The following is a 19,402-nucleotide window of genomic DNA, read 5'->3' as shown; positions in this document are numbered from 1 at the left end:
CTAAAAAAAAAAAAAAAAAAAAAGAGTAAAATATCTCACTAATAATTTTTACAGTGATTACATGTCATAAGGGTATCATTTGGGATATTTTGGATGAAATAAAATATGCAATTAAATTCATTTTATTAGTTTCTTTTTAAAATGTGGCTACTAGAAAATTTAATATTCTATACATGGCTCTCATTATATATCTTTTAGTACTAATTCTAAAAATATTCCATTTTTAGATGGGATTTAGATTTCCTGAATGTTTTTCTTGACTTAAGGATGACTTCAGAAAGTAATTTCTATTTGGAATGAAAATGTATTGTAGTCTGAAATTATAATATTAAGTTGGTTACTGTGTCCCAATACACAGATAATATTTGAATCTTGTAACACTGCATAAGAAAATGTTCTTTCTTGTCTTACATTAAAGCTTCCTCCAGGGGATTTAATGCGATAAAAATCCCTTGTTTTCTCAGAAGTCTAGCAAATAAGAGGGTGAATGATCACGGTAATTATCTCTAAATGAGGAGAAGTGATCTGATAAGTGGTTTTGCCAAAGACAATGTTCTCGTGATCCATTGAGGGGAGACTCCTGAAAATGATTGCTTGTAGTACCACAGCGATTCCTGAGAGAGATTGTGCTATCTCCTGTTTGAGGATCTTTGAACATATTGTAGATTCTCTGTGCTTTCCATATTGATTGAGGTGGAAAGAATTTAACCTGCTGTCATGTGTGGGACTGTCATATCACAGTGATTCTCAAACTTGGCTGCACATGATAAGCCCCTAGGAAGCTTTAAAAAAATCCCAGCTGCCCAGCCCACACCCTGGACAAATTAATCTTTGGAGGATGAAACCCAGGTATTTACCACGTGCAACCAAGTTTGAAAAGACTGGTATAGTTAAGAGTGTGGGCTCTGCAGTCAAATCCTGGCCACTTCCTAGCCACGTGACCCTGGGTAAGAAACTTAACCTCTACAAACACTATGGTAGAAAATGGGTGATGAAAGTAACACACCTAGTAGGATTGTCATGTGGTTTAAATAAGATAACCTATGGAAACCACTTAAAAGAGGGCAGCCATGGAGTAAGTTTATTATGAACTAATAGCTTTCTTCTTTCATATTAATTTCTCTGGGAGACATTCCCAGCCATAGTCCCCGCCTTGACACAAATTCATCTAGTGGATTGCATGTATTTTCCTATAACATTTCTTCATTCATACATAAATTCATTTTACAAGTAGTCATGAAGCATCTACTGTACTCCGAGAGTGATAGAAGACCCAAAGGAAGTACGTGCACCTGCCTCACCCCCTTGGATTTTAATTTCCCTTGTACGTCTGTGTTTTCCCAGTCAGATCATAAGCATCGTGAGCTCTGAGACCAGGTTTCATGCCTGGCCAGCCCCAGGCCCCAGCACCCAGCGCTGCCGACGGGAAACTGCAGGGCACTCTGCTGGGTACCAGGGAGCAACCCGCTTGTCCTCAATATGTATGTTTCCTCAAGTGTAAATTGGAGATAGTCCATCCATGACTGTTGTGAAGATTACAGGTCTGACCACGCGCTGTGGATACAGCTTGTCAGTGTCCACTGTCAGACCCTCAGGATGCAGTGCCCACCAGGGGGCAGCAGGTCTCGGCCGAGCGGCCGGCCGCCGTCGACGTCAGGACCAGCGCCCCGCCCCGTGACCGTGACCCCGGGCGGCGCGGGGGCAGCGTACAGCTCCGCAGGCTGCCGGGGCGGCGGGAGTCCTACAGGCCGCGCGATGGGTGCCGAGGCTTCCGGGAGCGGGCCAGCGCTGCGGGAGCTGGTGCGCGAGGCCGAGACCAGCCTGCTCGAGTGCAAGGTGTGCTTTGAGCGGTTCGGCCACCGCCAGCAGCGGCGCCCACGCAACCTGCCCTGCGGCCACGTGGTCTGCCTGGCCTGCGTGGCCGCCCTGGCGCACCCGCGGACGCTGGCCCTCGAGTGCCCCTTCTGCCGGCGAGCCTGCAGGGGCTGCGACACCAGCGACTGCCTGCCGGTGCTGCACCTCCTGGAGCTCCTGGGCTCCGCGCTGCGCCCGGCCCCAGCGGCCCCGCGCGCCGCCCCCTCCGCCCCCGGGGTCCTCACCTGCCACCACGCCTTCGGAGGCTGGGGGACCCTGGTCAACCCCACTGGGCTGGCGCTGTGTCCTAAGACGGGGCGGGTCGTGGTGGTGCACGACGGCAGGAGGCGTGTCAAGATCTTTGACGCGGGGGGAGGATGTGCGCATCAGTTTGGAGAGAAGGGGGACGCTGCTCAGGACATTAGGTATCCACTTGACGTCACCGTCACAAACGACTGCCATGTGGTTGTCACCGACGCCGGCGACCGCTCCATCAAAGTGTTTGACTTTTTTGGCCAGATTAAGCTTGTCATCGGAGGCCAGTTCTCCTTGCCTTGGGGTGTGGAGACCACCCCTCAGAATGGGGTCATGGTAACTGATGCGGAGGCGGGGTCCCTGCACCTCCTGGAAATCGACTTTCCAGAAGGGGTCCTCCGGAGAACTGAACGGTTGCAAACTCACCTGTGCCATCCCCGGGGGTTGGCGGTGTCCTGGCTCACCGGGGCCATTGCGGTCCTAGAGCACCCCCTGGCTGTGGGGACCGGGACCTGCAGCACCACGGTGAAGGTGTTCAGCGCAAGTATGCAGCTCATCGGCCAGGTGGATGCCTTTGGGCTGAGCCTCTTTTTCCCCTCCAAAATAACCGCCTCCGCTGTGACCTTTGATCACCAGGGGAACGTGATTGTTGCCGATACTTCTAATCTGGCTGTCCTATGCTTAGGAAAACCTGAGGAGTTTCCAGTACTGAAGCCCATCATCACCCACGGTCTTTCCCATCCTGTGGCACTGACCTTTACCAAGGAAAATTCTCTTCTTGTGCTGGACAGTGCAGCCCATTCTATAAAAGTCTATAAGGTTGACTGGGGGTGATGGTGGGAGTCTTGGGGCCTGGCATCAGACGCCCTAGAGCTGCCACTGCTGAATTGTTGAACCCTGGATAAATTACTTAATCTCATCTGTTCAACAGAGATAATTATAAGTGCCTGGTAGACTTACAAAGGTTGGGATAATTATTAAAGGATAATAATTAAATCTACGATTTATGGATTATGTACTCCCTGTGCTAAGAAATTTGCTAATATTAGCTCCTTTAATCCTTACAATTACCCAATTTCTATTATGAATCCCATTTTAGAGATGAGAAAACTGAGACCCAGAGAGCTTAAGTGATTTACCCAAGGTCACATTTACTTACTATGACAGTCACAAATGGAACTCAATTCTGACTCCAAAACCCCTTGCTCTTAAATAAGATAACAGATGTGGAAAAATATATGTGGGTGTATATTGTTGCTATGTGTACTCTATTTACAGGTAGCTATTTAGTTAGATGCACAGAGAAAGGAGACTTTATAGAGTTCAAGAGAAAAAGGATTTTGTGGTGGACATCAGTTTAGTTCAACTTGCAGTTCCTTTGGTGGCTCATTAGATGGAGTTACTGTGGATCCTGAGTTACTTGAATAAGAAAAACTATTGAAATTGCTTATTCAAAAGGTCAACGCGTATCTTAGTACCTGTATCTCCTCCGCTGTAGGTACTCAGGAAATACTACTTGGTTTGTTGAGAAAGGCTTGTGTTGACGTAAGTTCTAAACTCCTGCGGAACGCTCTACCCCTATACTCTGTGTTAGAGGGCTGGATGTTATTTCTGTTCATGTTAATAAAGAGATAAGTCACCACAATCAGTTCATGGCAGAAATGATTTTGCCTACCTTTTTATGATCAGTGGTAACCTGAAGCACTTTGGTGATGGGGTTTTTCTCTGTCCAGTTTAAATCTGTCCCATGTGTTGCAAACACTGTGTACTCAATAAACAATTCCCTTGATCCTGAGTCAGCATTTAGCCACTGGTAAACAGTTAAATACTTCTTGAATTGAAATATAGCCTTGACCAAGGTAATTCCTGCTTCAACGTTGCAATTGATTAAGTGAATAGGTGGAAATTTCGGGTGAAGTGGCCAGTTCTTTGTAAGTTGTGTGTGTTTAGCTAGTGTAAACATTTCAGAGTTGAGGGCTGTTGGAATAGTACCAAATAACTGACACCTCAGAAGCAGCAGAAAAAATTTTTTCTCAGGGAGAAAATATTGGTTCTGAAAGGTGAGAGTTTGTTTTAGGTAATAGCTGATGCTTTATCAGCAATAGGCTTCTATTTTACAAAGCATTTTAATAGATAGAATGTACATTCTAGGAATAGCCCCCAAATTATGAATAAGATTATAGTTTGTCCTGAAAGAGTGAGCTTGGCTCCCGTGCCAGTCCACAGAAGCCCATTTTGCTTCAATGCGCCCATCATGCAGTGCTAATAAGATTTCAGGTACCCTGGACTGATCACCATTTGTAAACGCATTCCAGATAGGGATTCTGGGAACAGCCCCAAGCCCTCACGCTCACCCAACCCTTAGAAATCGCCTTTGGGTCTGTGACATCACAGGTATTCTGGGTTGCGTAACAAGAAAAGTTGTCTCAGGCGGAGATACGGGTTCAGACTTGGTCATTTGTGAGTAGGGCAACCGTGGATTGACCTTAAAAACATTTTCCTCGGGAACAATGACATTTTATTATTATTTTTTATTTATTTATTTTAAATCTTTTATTTTTTATAAATTCATTTTATTTATTTGTTTGGGTGCGTTGGGTCTTCGTTTCTGTGCAAGGGCTTTCTCTGGTTGCGGCGAGCAGGAACCACTCTTCATCGCAGTGCGCGGGCCTCTCACTGTCGCGGCCTCTCCTGTTGCGGAGCACAGACTCCAGATGCGCAGGCTCAGTAGTTGTGGCTCATGGGCCCAGTTGCTCTGCAGCATGTGGGATCTTCCCAGACCAGGGCTCAAACCCGTGTCCCCTGCATTGGCAGGCAGACTCTCAACCACTGCACCACCAGGGAAGCCCCAACAATGACATTTTAATGGCCTCCGGGTCAGTTGAGCCAATCAAGGCACCTTCTCCTATTTGGAATTATCAGTGGCATCGTATTTGCCTATAGAGCTGTGCGTATGTCCTTTTCAGGCCACGTGTGGTCTATGCAGCACGTGTGGAAATATCACTTGTTACCATGTGGATTACCCAACCGGAAGAATGGGGCATGAGTTCCTAAAATGATGTGGGAGCGAATCAGAGAGGTGATAACAAGTGACCTTGTTAACGGCTGCCTCTACTTGGCACATGAACAGGCTCGGGAGTGGGTGCACATGCTGAAGGAACAGGTTCAGTAACCCGCAAGGCAGATGCTAACTTCACCTTCTGGGCTGTGTTCTTTAAAGCAAGCTGGTTAAAGGGCTCAAACCATGCCCCACTGAACTCCAGGTTGTTAGAGGAATTGGAGAGTCTGAGGTAGGCAGGAGGAAGTAATCACAGCAGAAAGTAAACGGTTCCAAGGTGATGGAGGAGAGTTGGAATGACTCTCCAGAGACCAGAGACCAGGGGTAAATGGAGAAGGAGAAGGAACAGACTTTTCCTGAATGTCCCCCTCAGTCATGTGCCCTTAGGCCAGCACTGCCCACCCCGCGCCACCTGGTGAATCCAGAAAAGCAAGCAACGGCACACTCAGCGGCGCTCACATCACCTTCCATCTGTTCTAGTTCTGCTCGATACCTGATCCTTGGATTGTCTCCTGTTTTTGACTTTGTTCTGCCCTCTGGACTTGCCACCTGGACTTGATTTTCTCAGTCTTTTTCCTTGGCATTTTCTAAGGACTTTGGTTCAGCGTCATAAATCTTCCCTTAGCAAGACACACTCCGGATCCCAGAACGCAAAGCATCACCATTTTGCTTGTGCCTCGTCTAGACCTTTCCTGCTAAGTGGAGTGCAGACCTCATTGAAAGTGAATTATGTGCCTTTTGAGGAAGAAGCAGTATTCCATATACCTCAGAAAAGCGAGGAAGAACCCCTGATGATAGCAATTGAATCATCCTACACCTGCCACAGAAAGAAGAAATGTAGACTGGTGGCTAGTGCTCTACTAGTAGTGACCACTGTGGTGGCGTGCCATGGTTAATAAGGACGTGAACTGTTTTCTTGAAGACTATGTAGAAAATATGATAAGGAGGCTGCCACAACTCACCACAGCTACCGTGCTGAACGATGATGGTGTCTGCTGTGCCCACGACCCCTTCTAAGGAAAACCTCCCCTCCCACAGGCCCCGCTGATGAGCCAGCCCTCGGCCACCATATTTCCTACTACCCGACCCCCTCCAGCAATAGCTGATTGGATTAGGGGTGCGCACCCAACTGAAGAATAGCCTGTTCATTAATGTCCCATCAAATATATTAATTAGACCAGGAAAGCGGCCTACAAATTGGCCTGGGATGAACAGGTTTTTCCAAAAAGGGGCAAGGAGTTCCAATTAGAGTCTTTTTATTGAGGCGGGGGTTGCCTGTTTCTTTTTTAATTGAAGTACAGTTGATTTACACTGTTGTGTTTCAAGTGTACAACAAAGTGATTCAGATATACATACATCCTTTTTTAGATTCTTTTCCCTTATAGGTTATTACAAAATATTGAGTATAGTTCCCTGTGCTATATAATCTATTTCCAGTTTCAAACCACTGATGGATAAATCTGGATGGACTGAAATTGGTGATATAGGAGGCCAATTCCATTACATTTTGGAGTTAATTTCCACAAAATTATACAGGCCCGTCTGGTGGACACTAAAATACAAATCTTTTTTTTTGTTTTTTAGATAAATTTATTTATTTGTTTGTTTTTGGCTGCGTTGGGTCTTCGTTGCTGTGCACGGGCTTTCTCTAGTTGTAGTGAGCGGGGGCTACTCTTCGTTGAGGTACGCGGGCTTCTCACTGCAGTGGCTTCTATCATTGCGGAGCACGGGCTCTAGAACGCAGGCTCAGTAATTGTAGCGCACGGGCTTAGTTGCTCTGCAGCATGTGGGATCTTCCCGGACCAGGGCTCAAACCTGTGTGCCGTGCATTGGCAGGCGGATTCTTAACCACTGCGCCACCAGGGAAGCCCTAAAATACAAATCTTAAAATTAGTAATTTTTTTTTCTCTGACAAATCAGTAAGAAATACTTTATATAAATTTGCTGGAAGCACTATTTGTACATGTCAGACACGTGAGGATAGCCAAATGCATTCTGATCGTGGATGAAATTTATCAGTTCGTGGAGTTTGTTTTTCTTTTTTGGTGATGTCTTTAGGTTTTAGCATTAAGGTTGTGCTGGCCTCGTAAAATGAGTTGGGAAATGTTCCCTCCTCCTTTATTTCCTGAAAGAATTTGTGTGATATTGATGTCATTTCTTCTTAAATGTTTGATAGAGTTCACCAGTGAAATCTAGTGGCCTAGGAGATTTCTTGTGTGTGTGTGTGTGTGTGTGTGTCCAGAGTTTACAGTTGTTTTCTGTAGAAAGACGAGTTGGAGTTTACTCAGCCATACTGGAACAGGAAGTTTATCAATTAAAAAATAACTTTTAAATTTCTTTGATTTTTTTTGGCAAGCATTTATTCACTGAATATTTCCTGTGTGCTCATTTTGTGTTGAGCAAGGTGTGAAGCAGTGAGGACATGAAGGTTTCTAGGCACGGATGGTCTGCAGTGGAGATGGCCAAGCTAACCAGAAGAACACGGCACAGAAGTGTAAGTGCTCTGGAAAGCACGTGCTCAAGGCGCTAGGAAAAGTCAGCGCCCCAGATGGCCAGAACAGAGCCAGCATATTGGAAGAGATGATGTCACCCTAGAATTCCAGACTGATTAATGTCATAAATACTAGTCACTTCATCCAAAACAAACTAAACAGTTGTATTTAAGCCTGTGTTGTTTCTTCATGGTCCCGACATCACGGGCTACTTTTCTGTAGATGTAGCCAGTCGGGATTCTGGGACCATATAAAGAAGACAAAATGACAGCTGTGTTTCTGAGCATCTGGGGGTACTTTCTGATATTTTTACATTAGCTAAACACCACAGTGGTAAATTTAGTAATATCTGCCCGGGTCAAAAGTGCCCCATTTGAACAAAGCCTATCTATTATTAAATAAAATCCATCCCGCAGTGAAACATTTTATAATCCTCTCCCACGTTTAGTCCTTTCCCATCATCCTGGCAGCCACAGATTTTATGGGAGGAGGAGTCAAAGGGACATAACAAATACTTCACTAATTCAGAGATTCTTGTCGTTGGAGGCATCCTCCTGTCTCCTGTGCTCTTGACATCTCTCGATGCTCAGCACCTGCTTGTTGTTAAATCAGGACCTTGCCAGACATCTTGGCATGAGGGTGTTACTCAAGTCCTCCCGTCCTCCAGCTTCAGCAACTCAGGGGGCATCGCTTCCATGCACTAACCACAGGATCAGATAGAGGCAAAATATTGAAAATAAAGACATTGCAAGTTTTCACCTGGAGCTCTTTTTTTTTTTTTTTTGCTGTACGCGGGCCTCTCATTGCTGTGGCCTCTCCCGTCGCGGAGCACAAGCTCTGGACGCATAGGCTCAGCGGCCATGGCTCACGGGCCCAGCCGCTCTGTGGCATGTGGGATCTTCCCGGACCCGCACGAACCCGTGTCCCCTGCATCGGCAGGCGGACTCTCAACCACTGCGCCACCAGGGAAGCCCCACCTGGAGCTATTTTTAATGACTCGGAAACCGTCTGTTAAAAGAGATCAGAAACAGTGACTCATTTCAGAGAACAGTGTTGGAGAAATAGGGAGCCTTAGAATAGTTTCGGCTCCAGGCACCCAGCACTTGGTCAGGATATTCAGAAAAGCTTCTCCAATTCTGATGGAAACCACCCTAAATAATGTATTGATTTGATGGGGTATTTCACAACTGAGTTCAGAGATATTTTTTTTCTGCCAGGGCATGTGTTAAGTTGTCTATAAGGTCCTATTTTTGTTGTGAAACTTGCCAAATAATTTATGAATAGTATTTAGCACCATCTCTTCATGTAATCACCGTCAGTGAAAGGCTTCCTGTCAGATTGTGACCTTCACTTGGGTTCCACGCTCTCTCTTCCAGCCAGGTTAACTCATTACCGTCTCCCTCGGGGGAGAACGGGCTCCCACCTGCAGCTGTTCTGCTGGTACACTCTGAAGCTGGCTCCTACCCCATCAGGAGCAGTATTAGAAGCTTCTAGTTAGAGGTTTTCCTGCTGGTGCTTGGGGTCTGCCATCCGGGGTATAGGCCTCGCTACTGGCTCCCATCTAGGCTAAATCAGCGGCCTTGACTTAGCTCTTACCCTCAGCTCTGTCATCCCAACCTGGATACTACATCTTGGTTCCAGCTTTGCCCTCGCTCTGCTGTTTTAGGCTTCCTTCCCTCCGTCTCTAGCTGTGACCTACTGTGACACTTTCTTACCTAATGCTGTTAGCGACCATGGAGTGTATGAGGTTGAAGTTTTTTTGGACGATTGCAGGGAAAGAGGCAGAGGATAAGAAAATAGCAAGTGGAAATGGTACCAAGGATGACTGGCTTCTCACTGGCTGCAGTGGCTCTACTTTGGGTACCATCCTTCAGTTCTTACGTAGCCTTATCTCATTCTCACTATAGCCTAGGAAATAGTTGTTGTTGGCGTTTTTACAGATGAGGAAACTGAGGCACAGAGCGGTTAAGTAATTTGCTGAAGGTCATACAGACAGAGAGTAGATAAACTAATCTCTTTGAGCCTTAGTTTCTTTCTGTAGAACGCAAATTTAATAGTACCAACTTTCTAGAGTGGTGAGACCTACATAAGTTTATACATGTGCAGCAGAACACAGGGCAAGCATTCAAATAATTCTTAGCATTATTTTGAAGCATTATTTTGAAGCATTATTTTGCTTGAACCATTTGGGGGCAAGGCAATACCTCTGTTTCTAAGCATAGAAGTTAATGATTATGAAGCTCAGACCTGCAGGAAGCCATCTGTGCTCCGACATAGGGAGAGCCTGCCTGACAATGAAGCCCATAGAAAAGAAAGCAGAGCTGAGAGACTGAGGAAGATGACATCCATGTAGCATTGTTGAGTCCCCAATTTTTCTGTTCCCAAAGCTGGACGTAACCCTGGATGTCATGGTTATCTGAGCTGACAAACTCCCTGTTCTCCTGAAATAAGTTTGAGCTGGGTGTCTGTGACTTTCATCTAAAGGAGCCTCAAGAGAGTCCAAGGTAGAGGCTTCTAGAAAACATCACATATTACGAGGACTTTTCTTTACACCTTATGTCAAGTCAGCACAAAGCTGGTTTTCAGTCTATGCTCAGAGATCCACAATAGAAGAAAATGATTTGGCTCCCTTGAGTTTTGAGTGGGTTGTCAAACTACTAATAAATTGTTTGACTTTTTTTTTTTTGTTTGTTTGACTTTTTTGAGAAGTGGGAGGAGAGTCGCCTGATACCAATTGAAAGAATTTTTTTGAATTATCAGAGCTCCTTTGATACATAAGATTTTAAAGTTTGGTAGGACCATAGAAATGTTGATGTCTAAGTCCCTTACTTTCCAAATGAGTAAATTGAAGCCCGGAGAGGTTAAGTAACTTGGACAAGTGATTAATCTTCTTAGGAGAAAAACCAGAATTCTAAACCTTGCTGCTGTTTGAATTCTCTCTGATTTTGGATTTTCAGCAACACAAGCTGCACACAGCATTTTTTTCTACAGAGATATGCAGAATTGGAGAGAGTCAGCAGCTGATGTCAGCTCTCCTGACTCCTAACCTAGTTTGGTTTTCCCATTGTATCTTGCTTCTTCCTATAAGTAAACACTTTTCTCGTAACCACCATTTTTCCTTATCATACTATAACGTATATAAGCATGTGACAAATATGTAGAGTAGAATTCTAGCCCTACAGGATGTTACTAGAATGGGGGTAATATGGAAAAAGAGGTTCTGTATTTAAATGAATTTATGAGTTAAATGGGTTTCTTTATTGCAGTAGATCTCAAAGCCATTAATAAGCTATTTTGTGCTATAAATTGCAAAATATAGGGAATGGTTAGAAACAGGATACAGTGTTTTCCAAACTGATCTGACCCCAGGTCTGCTGTTATGGGTAATGCTGTATTAGAAGCCTGAATTTTCACATTTCTTTTCCAAGGCTGAATATCTGCCTTTTCCCATAATTCCATTCTGCCCTTTTCTTTGGTGTTCTTCTTTCTGGGTCTCCAGTTTTTAATTCTTACCTTCTATTCTAATCCTCCCTCCCAGCCTTCTGTCCCCCCCAAGTTTCTACATTTGGTTGCTTTTCTGGTTTTAATTCTCCTTCTCAGTCTCTTTGTGTGTGGCCTTTATCTGGGGGGGGTAAAAAGCTATAATGAGACAATGTCTCTGGCGGGTTTAAGGAAGAATGACCAACTTGGGCTCACTCAGATCAGCCTTGACTTAATTGTATCTCAGTATTCCCACACCCTCAGGTGGGCTTGTGGGAAAGATACCTTCAAGGGCTTGCCCAGAAGTGCCACGAGAGCCACTGTCCCCCTTGTTGAATTCTCCTTGTCTTTCCAGGCACAAGGCCAGCAGCGGAACGTCTCTGCAAATTATCCAACCATTCAGACGCTCTCTCCAGACATCAGGTAAAACACCCAGTTACACCTCTGCATTTAGCTTCTTCTCTCCTGGTTAGGCACCACTCTGTCCAGGATGGCATTTACACTTTGAGATGGGAAGAATCAGCCTCCCTGATTAAGACCTGAAGCAATTATCACCGAGTACGTTGCTGTCTTTTATCTTTCCCAAGTGTTCTTCTGTGTTTTCTACATTTGCCTTGTTGTGTCCACAAAATTCTAGCAGTAATTTTGAACATGTTTTACACATGGGTATGATTTCTCTTCATTTACAGTTTTTACACTTAAAATCCCCTAATTTGCAACGTTCTTCACAGACCTCACAGCAGAGTTTCAAGTAGTACCGTGCTTCTTCTGTAGGATAAACAGTGTCAGAACCAACATTCACGCCGATCCAATTAAATGAATACCTCGTGATGGTTCTCCTTCTCACACTTTTTTCCCCAGCATTTTCCACATTCATTCTGAAACTGCGATGCATTCTATGCAAATCTCTCTTTTGAGGAGTTTCAGGTCTGTGGCCTCACTGTGGAGACCACAAAGCCAAACAGTCCATTTCCAAGGCCAGGTGTGAATTATTGACAGGTGGCGCTTTGGACAAACTTTATACTCATCAATGTTCATTTCAAATTTTGATACAGTCTATAAGAGTAAATCAGAAAATATATTCTGAAATGTTGATGGTAAGTATACTTCTAGTGTTTTCTACTTTAATGGCTTTCCTAGAGACATACACACCTCTTTTACTCTTTTATCTTGAATCAGACCTTCCTATGGCTGGTTCTTGTCACACAGTGCTGTCAGCTAGCAACTGATCACGTGTCATCTTTAAGCATTGTGGTGTGTGTCGGGATTTGTTTGTAAGGAACATTAAACTCTGATTGGCACATTGGTAGAGAACTGTGACCAGCCAGCAGAATATCCCGTGTCCCCCTCTCCCAGCCTTGCCTCTGGGACTCACCAAATGGTGATACCCACTGCCTACTCATAAGGCACTCTCACAGGTGCAACTGAAGGAAACTATAGCAGAAATGACGCCTGATCTGATAACACCTAGATCCAGGAAAGAAGAAGCTAAAGAAGGTTACTTCTGCTATGTACCTGAGACTCAGGTAACCTGATAAGTACTACGTGGCTGGCCATTAGTTTAAATAAATTACTTGTTTGGTCTCAGGTATCACATCAAGGTGTTAAATTTAATCTCTAAAAACTTATGTGGTCTGGACTCAGAATGTTCGGTAAACACAACTTCTTTCCCTTCTCGTGTTGCATCTAAACTCTATAACTGACCCAGATTTAAGGACTTGGCTGGGACAAGGAAAATTCCACAGGAAAATGTGAGGCAGAGTCTGGATTAAGTTCAGGATGTTTCCAGTTCTGGTCTGGCCCTTGATAGTATAGCTTGTCCAACTTTCCTGGTTTTCTGCCTCTCTTGGGATCTGAATGAAACCTGAAAACCTTGGACAGTAGAGCATCGGACTTTGACCATGAGAGTCCGGGGTTGGAGTCTGTTCAAGACAATGTCTCTGTTCCTTTCTTCTATCATAATAGATAAGGATAGCCTTATGCCTTCCTGAAATTCCCAGCACATAGTAATATAATATTAGGATACCTTCAGCTGCAGGTAACAGAAAACCCAACTCAAAATAGCATAAATAAGGATGTTTATTATCTTGCATCAGAATTCCAGAAGTAGGCTGGCTCTAAGGTGGGTCAAGTCAGCAGCTCAACAACATCATCAGCTACCCATGTTCATTATATCTTCCTGCTCTGACACCTTCAGGCTCGTGGCTCTCACAGTTGCAAGAGGACTGCCCTCATTCTAAGAGTCATACTCAATGGAAGAAGAGGAACCATTCCACCCCACCTCCCATCCTGTGCCATGCTTCATTTTAGGGGAAAATACTCTTTTCTAGAAGCCATCACGTCACATTGACTAGACCAAGACATACAACCAATCCTAAGCCAATCACTGGCAAGAGAAGGGAGACTACCACTCGTGATAGATTTAGAACCATCGTTTGTACTCTTGGCAGCATTTCTGAATATTTGAGTCTAAGTAGGAAACTTCTAAAAATACCAGTGCCCAGGACCACCTTCAGACATTCTGATTTAATTGGTCAGGGGAGGGGAACCAGGCATGGGTACTTTTAAAGTTACCCCCAGTAACTCTAGTGTGCAGCCGGGATTGAGAACCACTGACTTAGATTAGTCAGGACTTATCCCTGAGCCACATCAGGAAGAAATGAAATCAGAGGTCAGCCAGGGGACAAGAGGAAATGGCTGTTGGATAGGCAGATGACAAAAAAATGTTTGTTGAATTTCTCCAGAGAAGATGCACAAATGGCTAGCAAGCAGATGAAAAGAAGCTCAGTATCACTAATCATTAGGAAAATGCGAATCAAGATCACAATGAGATACCACGTCACACCATCAGGATGGCTGTTATCAAAACATCAGAAAATAACAAGTGTTGTTGGAATGGGGAGAACTTGGAACCCTTGTGCACTGCTGGATAGAAGGTAAAATGGTGCAGCCACTGTGAGAAACAGTATGGTAGTTCCTCAAAAAATTAAACAGAATTACCATATCATCCAGCAATTCCACTTCTAGGTAGAGACCCTAAAGAACTGAAAGCAGGATCTGAAGAGATATTTGTCCATCCATGTTCACAGCAGCATTATTCACAATAGCCAAAATGTGGAAGCAGCTTAAGTGTCCACTGATAGACGAATGGATCAACAAAATGTGGTCTAAACATACAATGAAATATGATTCAGCCTTAACAAGGAAAGAGATTCTGATACATGCTACAACATGGACAAACCTTGAGAACATTATGCTGCGTGAAATAAGCTAGTCACAAAAGGACAAATACTGTATGACTCAGTCAAATCCACAGAGATGGAAAACAGAATGGGAGTTGCCAGGGGCTGGGGGAAGGGGGTAACAGGGTGTTGTTGTTTAATGTGCACAGAGTTTCAGTTTCACAAGATGAAAAGAGTTCTGGAGATGAATTGCACAACCATGAATATACTTAACGCTTCTGAACTGTGCCTTTAAAGATGATGGTAAATTTGATATTGTGTATTTTGCCACAGCTGAAAAAAAAATGTTTGCTGAATAGATGCAGAGCTGAGAAAACCATTTGTCTTCTGTGCCAGTGACTTGGTGGTGGAGGACAAAGTGAAGAAGCTGCACAGGGCAGGGGAACTTGGAAAGCAACATATTGCATTTCTTCAAAGAGCAATGAACTTCCAATTCCAGTGATGTTTAAAAAGAGGGGGGTGGAAAATAAGAATTGAGAAATGCCAGGAGGAGCCTGCACCTAGATAGTTATCAGCCTTCAGGGGAGCCCCTGCCAGGTGTCCTTTGGCAAAATGCCCTACTGAGGACCTGGGAAGATGAGGCAGCCCGTGGCCCCGTGGACCGCAGGCCTCAGTGAGGATTTTGCAAGAGGCAGGTTGAGCAGATGTCTACTCACCCTCACTTTTCCATTCTAATGAAGCCTCTGGGCAACCCTGAACTACTGGTGATAGCAAAGTCTCTTCAGTTTGGCTTCGGGCTGTGTATGAGGACTGATGTTTAAAGTTTGTTGTTTTGGCTGCGTTGGGTCTTCGTTGCTGCACGCGGGCTTTCTCTAGTTGCGGTGAGCGGGGGCTACTCTTTGTTGCAGTGCGTGGGCTTCTCACTGCGGTGGCTTCTCTTGTTGCGGAGCACGGGCCCTAGGCGCACGGGCTTCAGTAGTTGTGGCTCGCGGACTCTAGAGCACAGGCTCAGTAGTTGTGGCACATGGGCTTAGTTGCTTCGCGGCATGTGGGATCTTCCTGGACCAGGGCTTGAACCCGTGTCCCCTGCGTTGGCAGGTGGATTCTTAACCACTGCACCACCAGGGAAGTTCCTGATGTTTAAATTTGAATGGGTCTGATGGAGAGGGAATTTATAGCCCTCAAGGGAAAATAATAAAGCCATACTTCTAAGCTCTGACTTGGTATAAGCTGGAAGCTCTCCAGACCCATCAGTCTCCCCTCTTGCATCTCTAGTCCAACATAAGCCATCTGCTCTGTTTCTCCCTGCTCCCCACTCCCCAAGGAGTACGGACGGCAATCTGTAGGCCAGTGAAAACTGCCAGTTTTCCCTACCCTCTGCCCCCATCTCCACACCGCCTCGGCTCACTGTGTTTTTCTCAACACTTACCTGGACGGAGCACCTCATTAAATATTTTGGCTCAACGGGGTTTTTCTTCCGGCTGTTGACGATGAAAGGAAAGTAGTCTTGTGCTAAAGCAAAGAAACACTTGGAAATTTTCAAATTGCGTTTCCAGAAGTGTGGACAGCAATCCACCTGACTCAGAATTACCTGAAATAGGTGTTTAAAATGACACTTCCTGGGCTGTAACCCAGACCAACTGTTCCATGGTCTCTGGAGGTGGTACCCAGAAGCTGCCTTTTAACAAGGATCTCGGGTGCTTCTTAAGCCACTGAGGATTGAAACGCAGTCTTCAAAGGGAGGTGGCCAGAGAGCGGCTGCTGGTGAGTGACCTTGGGCCAAACAAGGACAGCAGCGAAGGAGGAAGCATTGACTGATTATCTCCTTGTAAGTCTTTTGTATATAATTGTCATTTAACGTTATCAATGGGAGCTTGTACAAGGCTGACTTGCCTAAAAAATCCGAGAAACTGGAACTTGAATCCGGTTGGTTTTGTTTGTTTGTGTTTTTGGCCGCGCCACACGGCTTGCAGGATCTTAGCTCCCCGACCAAGGATTGAAACCGGGCCCTCGGCAGTGAAAGCACCGAGTCCTAACCACTGGACCGCCAGGGAATTCCTTGAATCCAGTTTTAACTGAAAGCCCCTGGGCTATGTCAGCTCCCAGAATGTGTCCACTTTCTCATCTGTCAGGAAAGCCTGGAGGATGATGAACTCGAGTCGCTGCCTCCTGTTTACCTTCAGACCCTGTATTCATTTAAGTCCACTCTACCAAGATACCATTATATCTGTAACGAAAGCCCTTCACCCAATAGGAGGCTCAGGGACCTTCCAGGCATCTACTTCATTCCTCATTAAAAACAGAAGCAAACAACTCCTCCTCATGGGGCAGGTGTGACATCTGACAAAAGGAAGCAACACACCCTCAAATAAGGAAGAACTAGCCAAGTCTAAGGATGTGGTCTGATAGCAAACGTTCCCCTTCAGATCGCACTTAGGCTTTGACCAGCTGCTACCTTCATCCACCGGGAAGAGTTCACTTTCTGATCCCTTTGTGCATTCAATGCCTCTTCCTTTACATCCTCCGCCTTGGAGAGGCTCTGCTGGTCACAGCTCTTGGTAAGGAGATCCCACAGTTCCTCGGGAGGTGATCTTGGGCAGGAGATCAGGCAATAAAGCCAGTCAGATAGTCATTCCATGCAGGTTTAGTAAGAAGCTGCAACTACATGCAAATTACAGATGAATAAGGTATCACACCTGCTCCTAAGGAGCTTACACTCCAGTGGGGGAAGAAAGATACAGGCACGGTGAGTTTGGGGAGCATTGTGGAGCAATGCTTAATTATAGTGGCCCAACCCAGGCCCGGGCAGTGGCAGAAGGCAGGGGAGGCTTCCTGGAGAAAATTACAGCTACAGAGAGGATTAGAGGGTTGAGGGGGAGTGACCACCGTGAGCAAAGATGAGGGAAGAAATAACAGAATATTGAGACTAAGGATATATCTGCATCTACCACAGAGACCCCCAACAACCGTTTCCACATGGCTACATCAGCTTGTTGTTTCTCAGCAGATTTTCCCAAAGACATTACTTCCCCAAAGGTCATTTGGCTGTTGCTTTTTGTAATTTTCCTGACCAGCCTTATTAACTCTGAAATTAGCAGAAGTTCATCTGGTCCACCTTTCCCTCCGTGCAGAAATCTCTGTTTTTTCCATTTCAAGTTTAGAGCATTCAGATTCTACTTTCCACCTGCATTCAATAACTCCTTGATATTCAGACATTCTGTTGGGAGGATATTTTTAGTTGGAAAGGCCCAAACTATCTTATTTGATCATCATGGGAGAGAAAGGAGTAAGGCTATCTATCGATGTTATATCTGGAAAGTAGAAAGATTTCTTGAAGAGGTGTAATGACTCTCTGAGGGAGAGGATTCCCTGTCGGTTCAAAACATGGCCCACTTGAGGTGTGAAATGCTTTGGTTTGGCCAACCAGCAAATGAGAAGAGTTCCATCTTTTGGCCAAAGTCTGAATTTTAAGCGACATATTTTGTCATTGAGAGCAGGCCCAGTGCCACAGAAACGCTCTCCCACGTTTCTTTTAATCACTTCCTCATGAGAACAGATTTTTTTATGGATTGAGAGTCTATATTAATACAAATATGATGAGAAACAGAGGACTCTGAGCCAGCTGACTATTCCCACACGAAATGCCTCTACTCATTTAGGAACTGACTGAAAGGTCTGAGGGAAGTGGAAATTTTTCTGCAGGGAAATAAAAGTCTGTGGAATTGCAATAATGAACACAGGCCTGGTGGAGCATTAATGATAACCCATTACAAATATAATAAGCTTTCTTTTGACCTTTAAGGAATAATCACAACCTAAGCTAAGTGATCACCAGTGAAAATCATGCAGCACAAAGTCAAGTATAACCCCTGACAAAAGAGGGAAATTCAGTTGTTCTCTAAGTTGTCGATCATGCCTTTGTAATAGAATGATGACTCATAATCCCAGAGGCCAGGAATAATACAGTAGATATTCAGGACACGGATCCTAAATGGAAGGCTAGTCCACTGCCTTAGGTTGGGTTCAAGACTGACTACATAACTCGCAGGGCCCAGTGTGAAATAAAAATATAGGGCTCCTTGTTCAAAATTATTAATAATTTCAAGATGGCAATAGTAGAGCATTAAACCAGATACAGGCCCTTCACAGGTTGCACACCCATGAAGCTGGCCCTACTTGAGTTCTTCCTTTGCAGACCCTGAGACTATAGTTTATTTGGGAGGTAATTCCAGGAAGCATCAGTAGGAAGAGTGGGGAAGTACCATAATACTAAAAACGTACCATGTCCCTGGAGAAAAAGAAGGAAAAATTAAAAGGTTTTAATATGCCTGTTATTCATGGGATAAGTATTGATTTTAAGCAGAAAAGGAACCTAATAGTTTTATTGTAACTTGGAGAGAAGTGAAGTTTAAAAATTAAAAAGACTCAATGACTTAACAACATGATCCAAAAATGTCCAGGGTATTTAATTCAATCAGTATTTTTTGAGCTATATGACTTACCGGACACTGTGTTAAGAGCCAAAGGATATACAAATTTGAAAAAAGTTCTTTTTCTATCATGAAGTAAATTATTATGTAACGGGAAATCCTGAGAGGTAGATATTTTCATATGTCCCATTTTGCAGGTGACAAAACTGAGGCTCAGAGAGGTCCAGTTACTGGTTCAAGGTCACATAGTTTGTGACAGAGCGAGGATTTCAGCCTAAGATAATTCTGGAGTCATTTGCTTACGCAAGAATCTCTTCTTATACATGTAAATAACTTGAAAGACAAGGTACAGTTTGATAAGTACTAGGTCAAAGTGTTAGCAAAAGTATTGGGGAGGAAAAGACTGATCCTGACCTGTAAATGTTTTCTGAAAAAAGTGAGATTTACCCCCAATCTCTGTGACCTGGAGCAAGTTACTGAACCTCTTTGAGCCTCAGGATTTGATAAATGGATAAAGAGGAGATGGACATTCCAGGAATAGGGACCAGGCTGAGCAAAGAACAGAGATGGCAAAGACAAGTGCCAGCACAGGGCATGTAAAATAGCAAGAGATGGTTTTGATAGGCATTTGGGGGCCATATCTCGGAAGAG

At 44.6% G+C, this 19,402-nt stretch overlaps 1 protein-coding gene across 1 annotated transcript; it reads left to right on the top strand.

Moving 5' to 3' along the window:
* The first annotated feature begins 1,088 nt into the window (after window positions 1-1,088).
* NHLRC1 (NHL repeat containing E3 ubiquitin protein ligase 1) lies at window positions 1,089-3,754 on the top strand. Its single transcript, XM_027128461.1, has one exon. The coding sequence runs from the start codon at window positions 1,597-1,599 to the stop codon at window positions 2,941-2,943; it is 1,347 nt and encodes a 448-aa protein (XP_026984262.1). The 5' UTR covers window positions 1,089-1,596; the 3' UTR covers window positions 2,944-3,754.
* Window positions 3,755-19,402: the final 15,648 nt, after the last annotated feature.

Source organism: Aethalodelphis obliquidens, unplaced genomic scaffold, assembly GCF_003676395.1.
Source record: "Aethalodelphis obliquidens isolate GAN/ISIS:26980383/991018 unplaced genomic scaffold, ASM367639v1 scaffold34, whole genome shotgun sequence".
Taxonomy (NCBI): Eukaryota; Metazoa; Chordata; class Mammalia; order Artiodactyla; family Delphinidae; genus Aethalodelphis; species Aethalodelphis obliquidens.
This window is presented reverse-complemented; position numbering and strand designations above follow the sequence as displayed.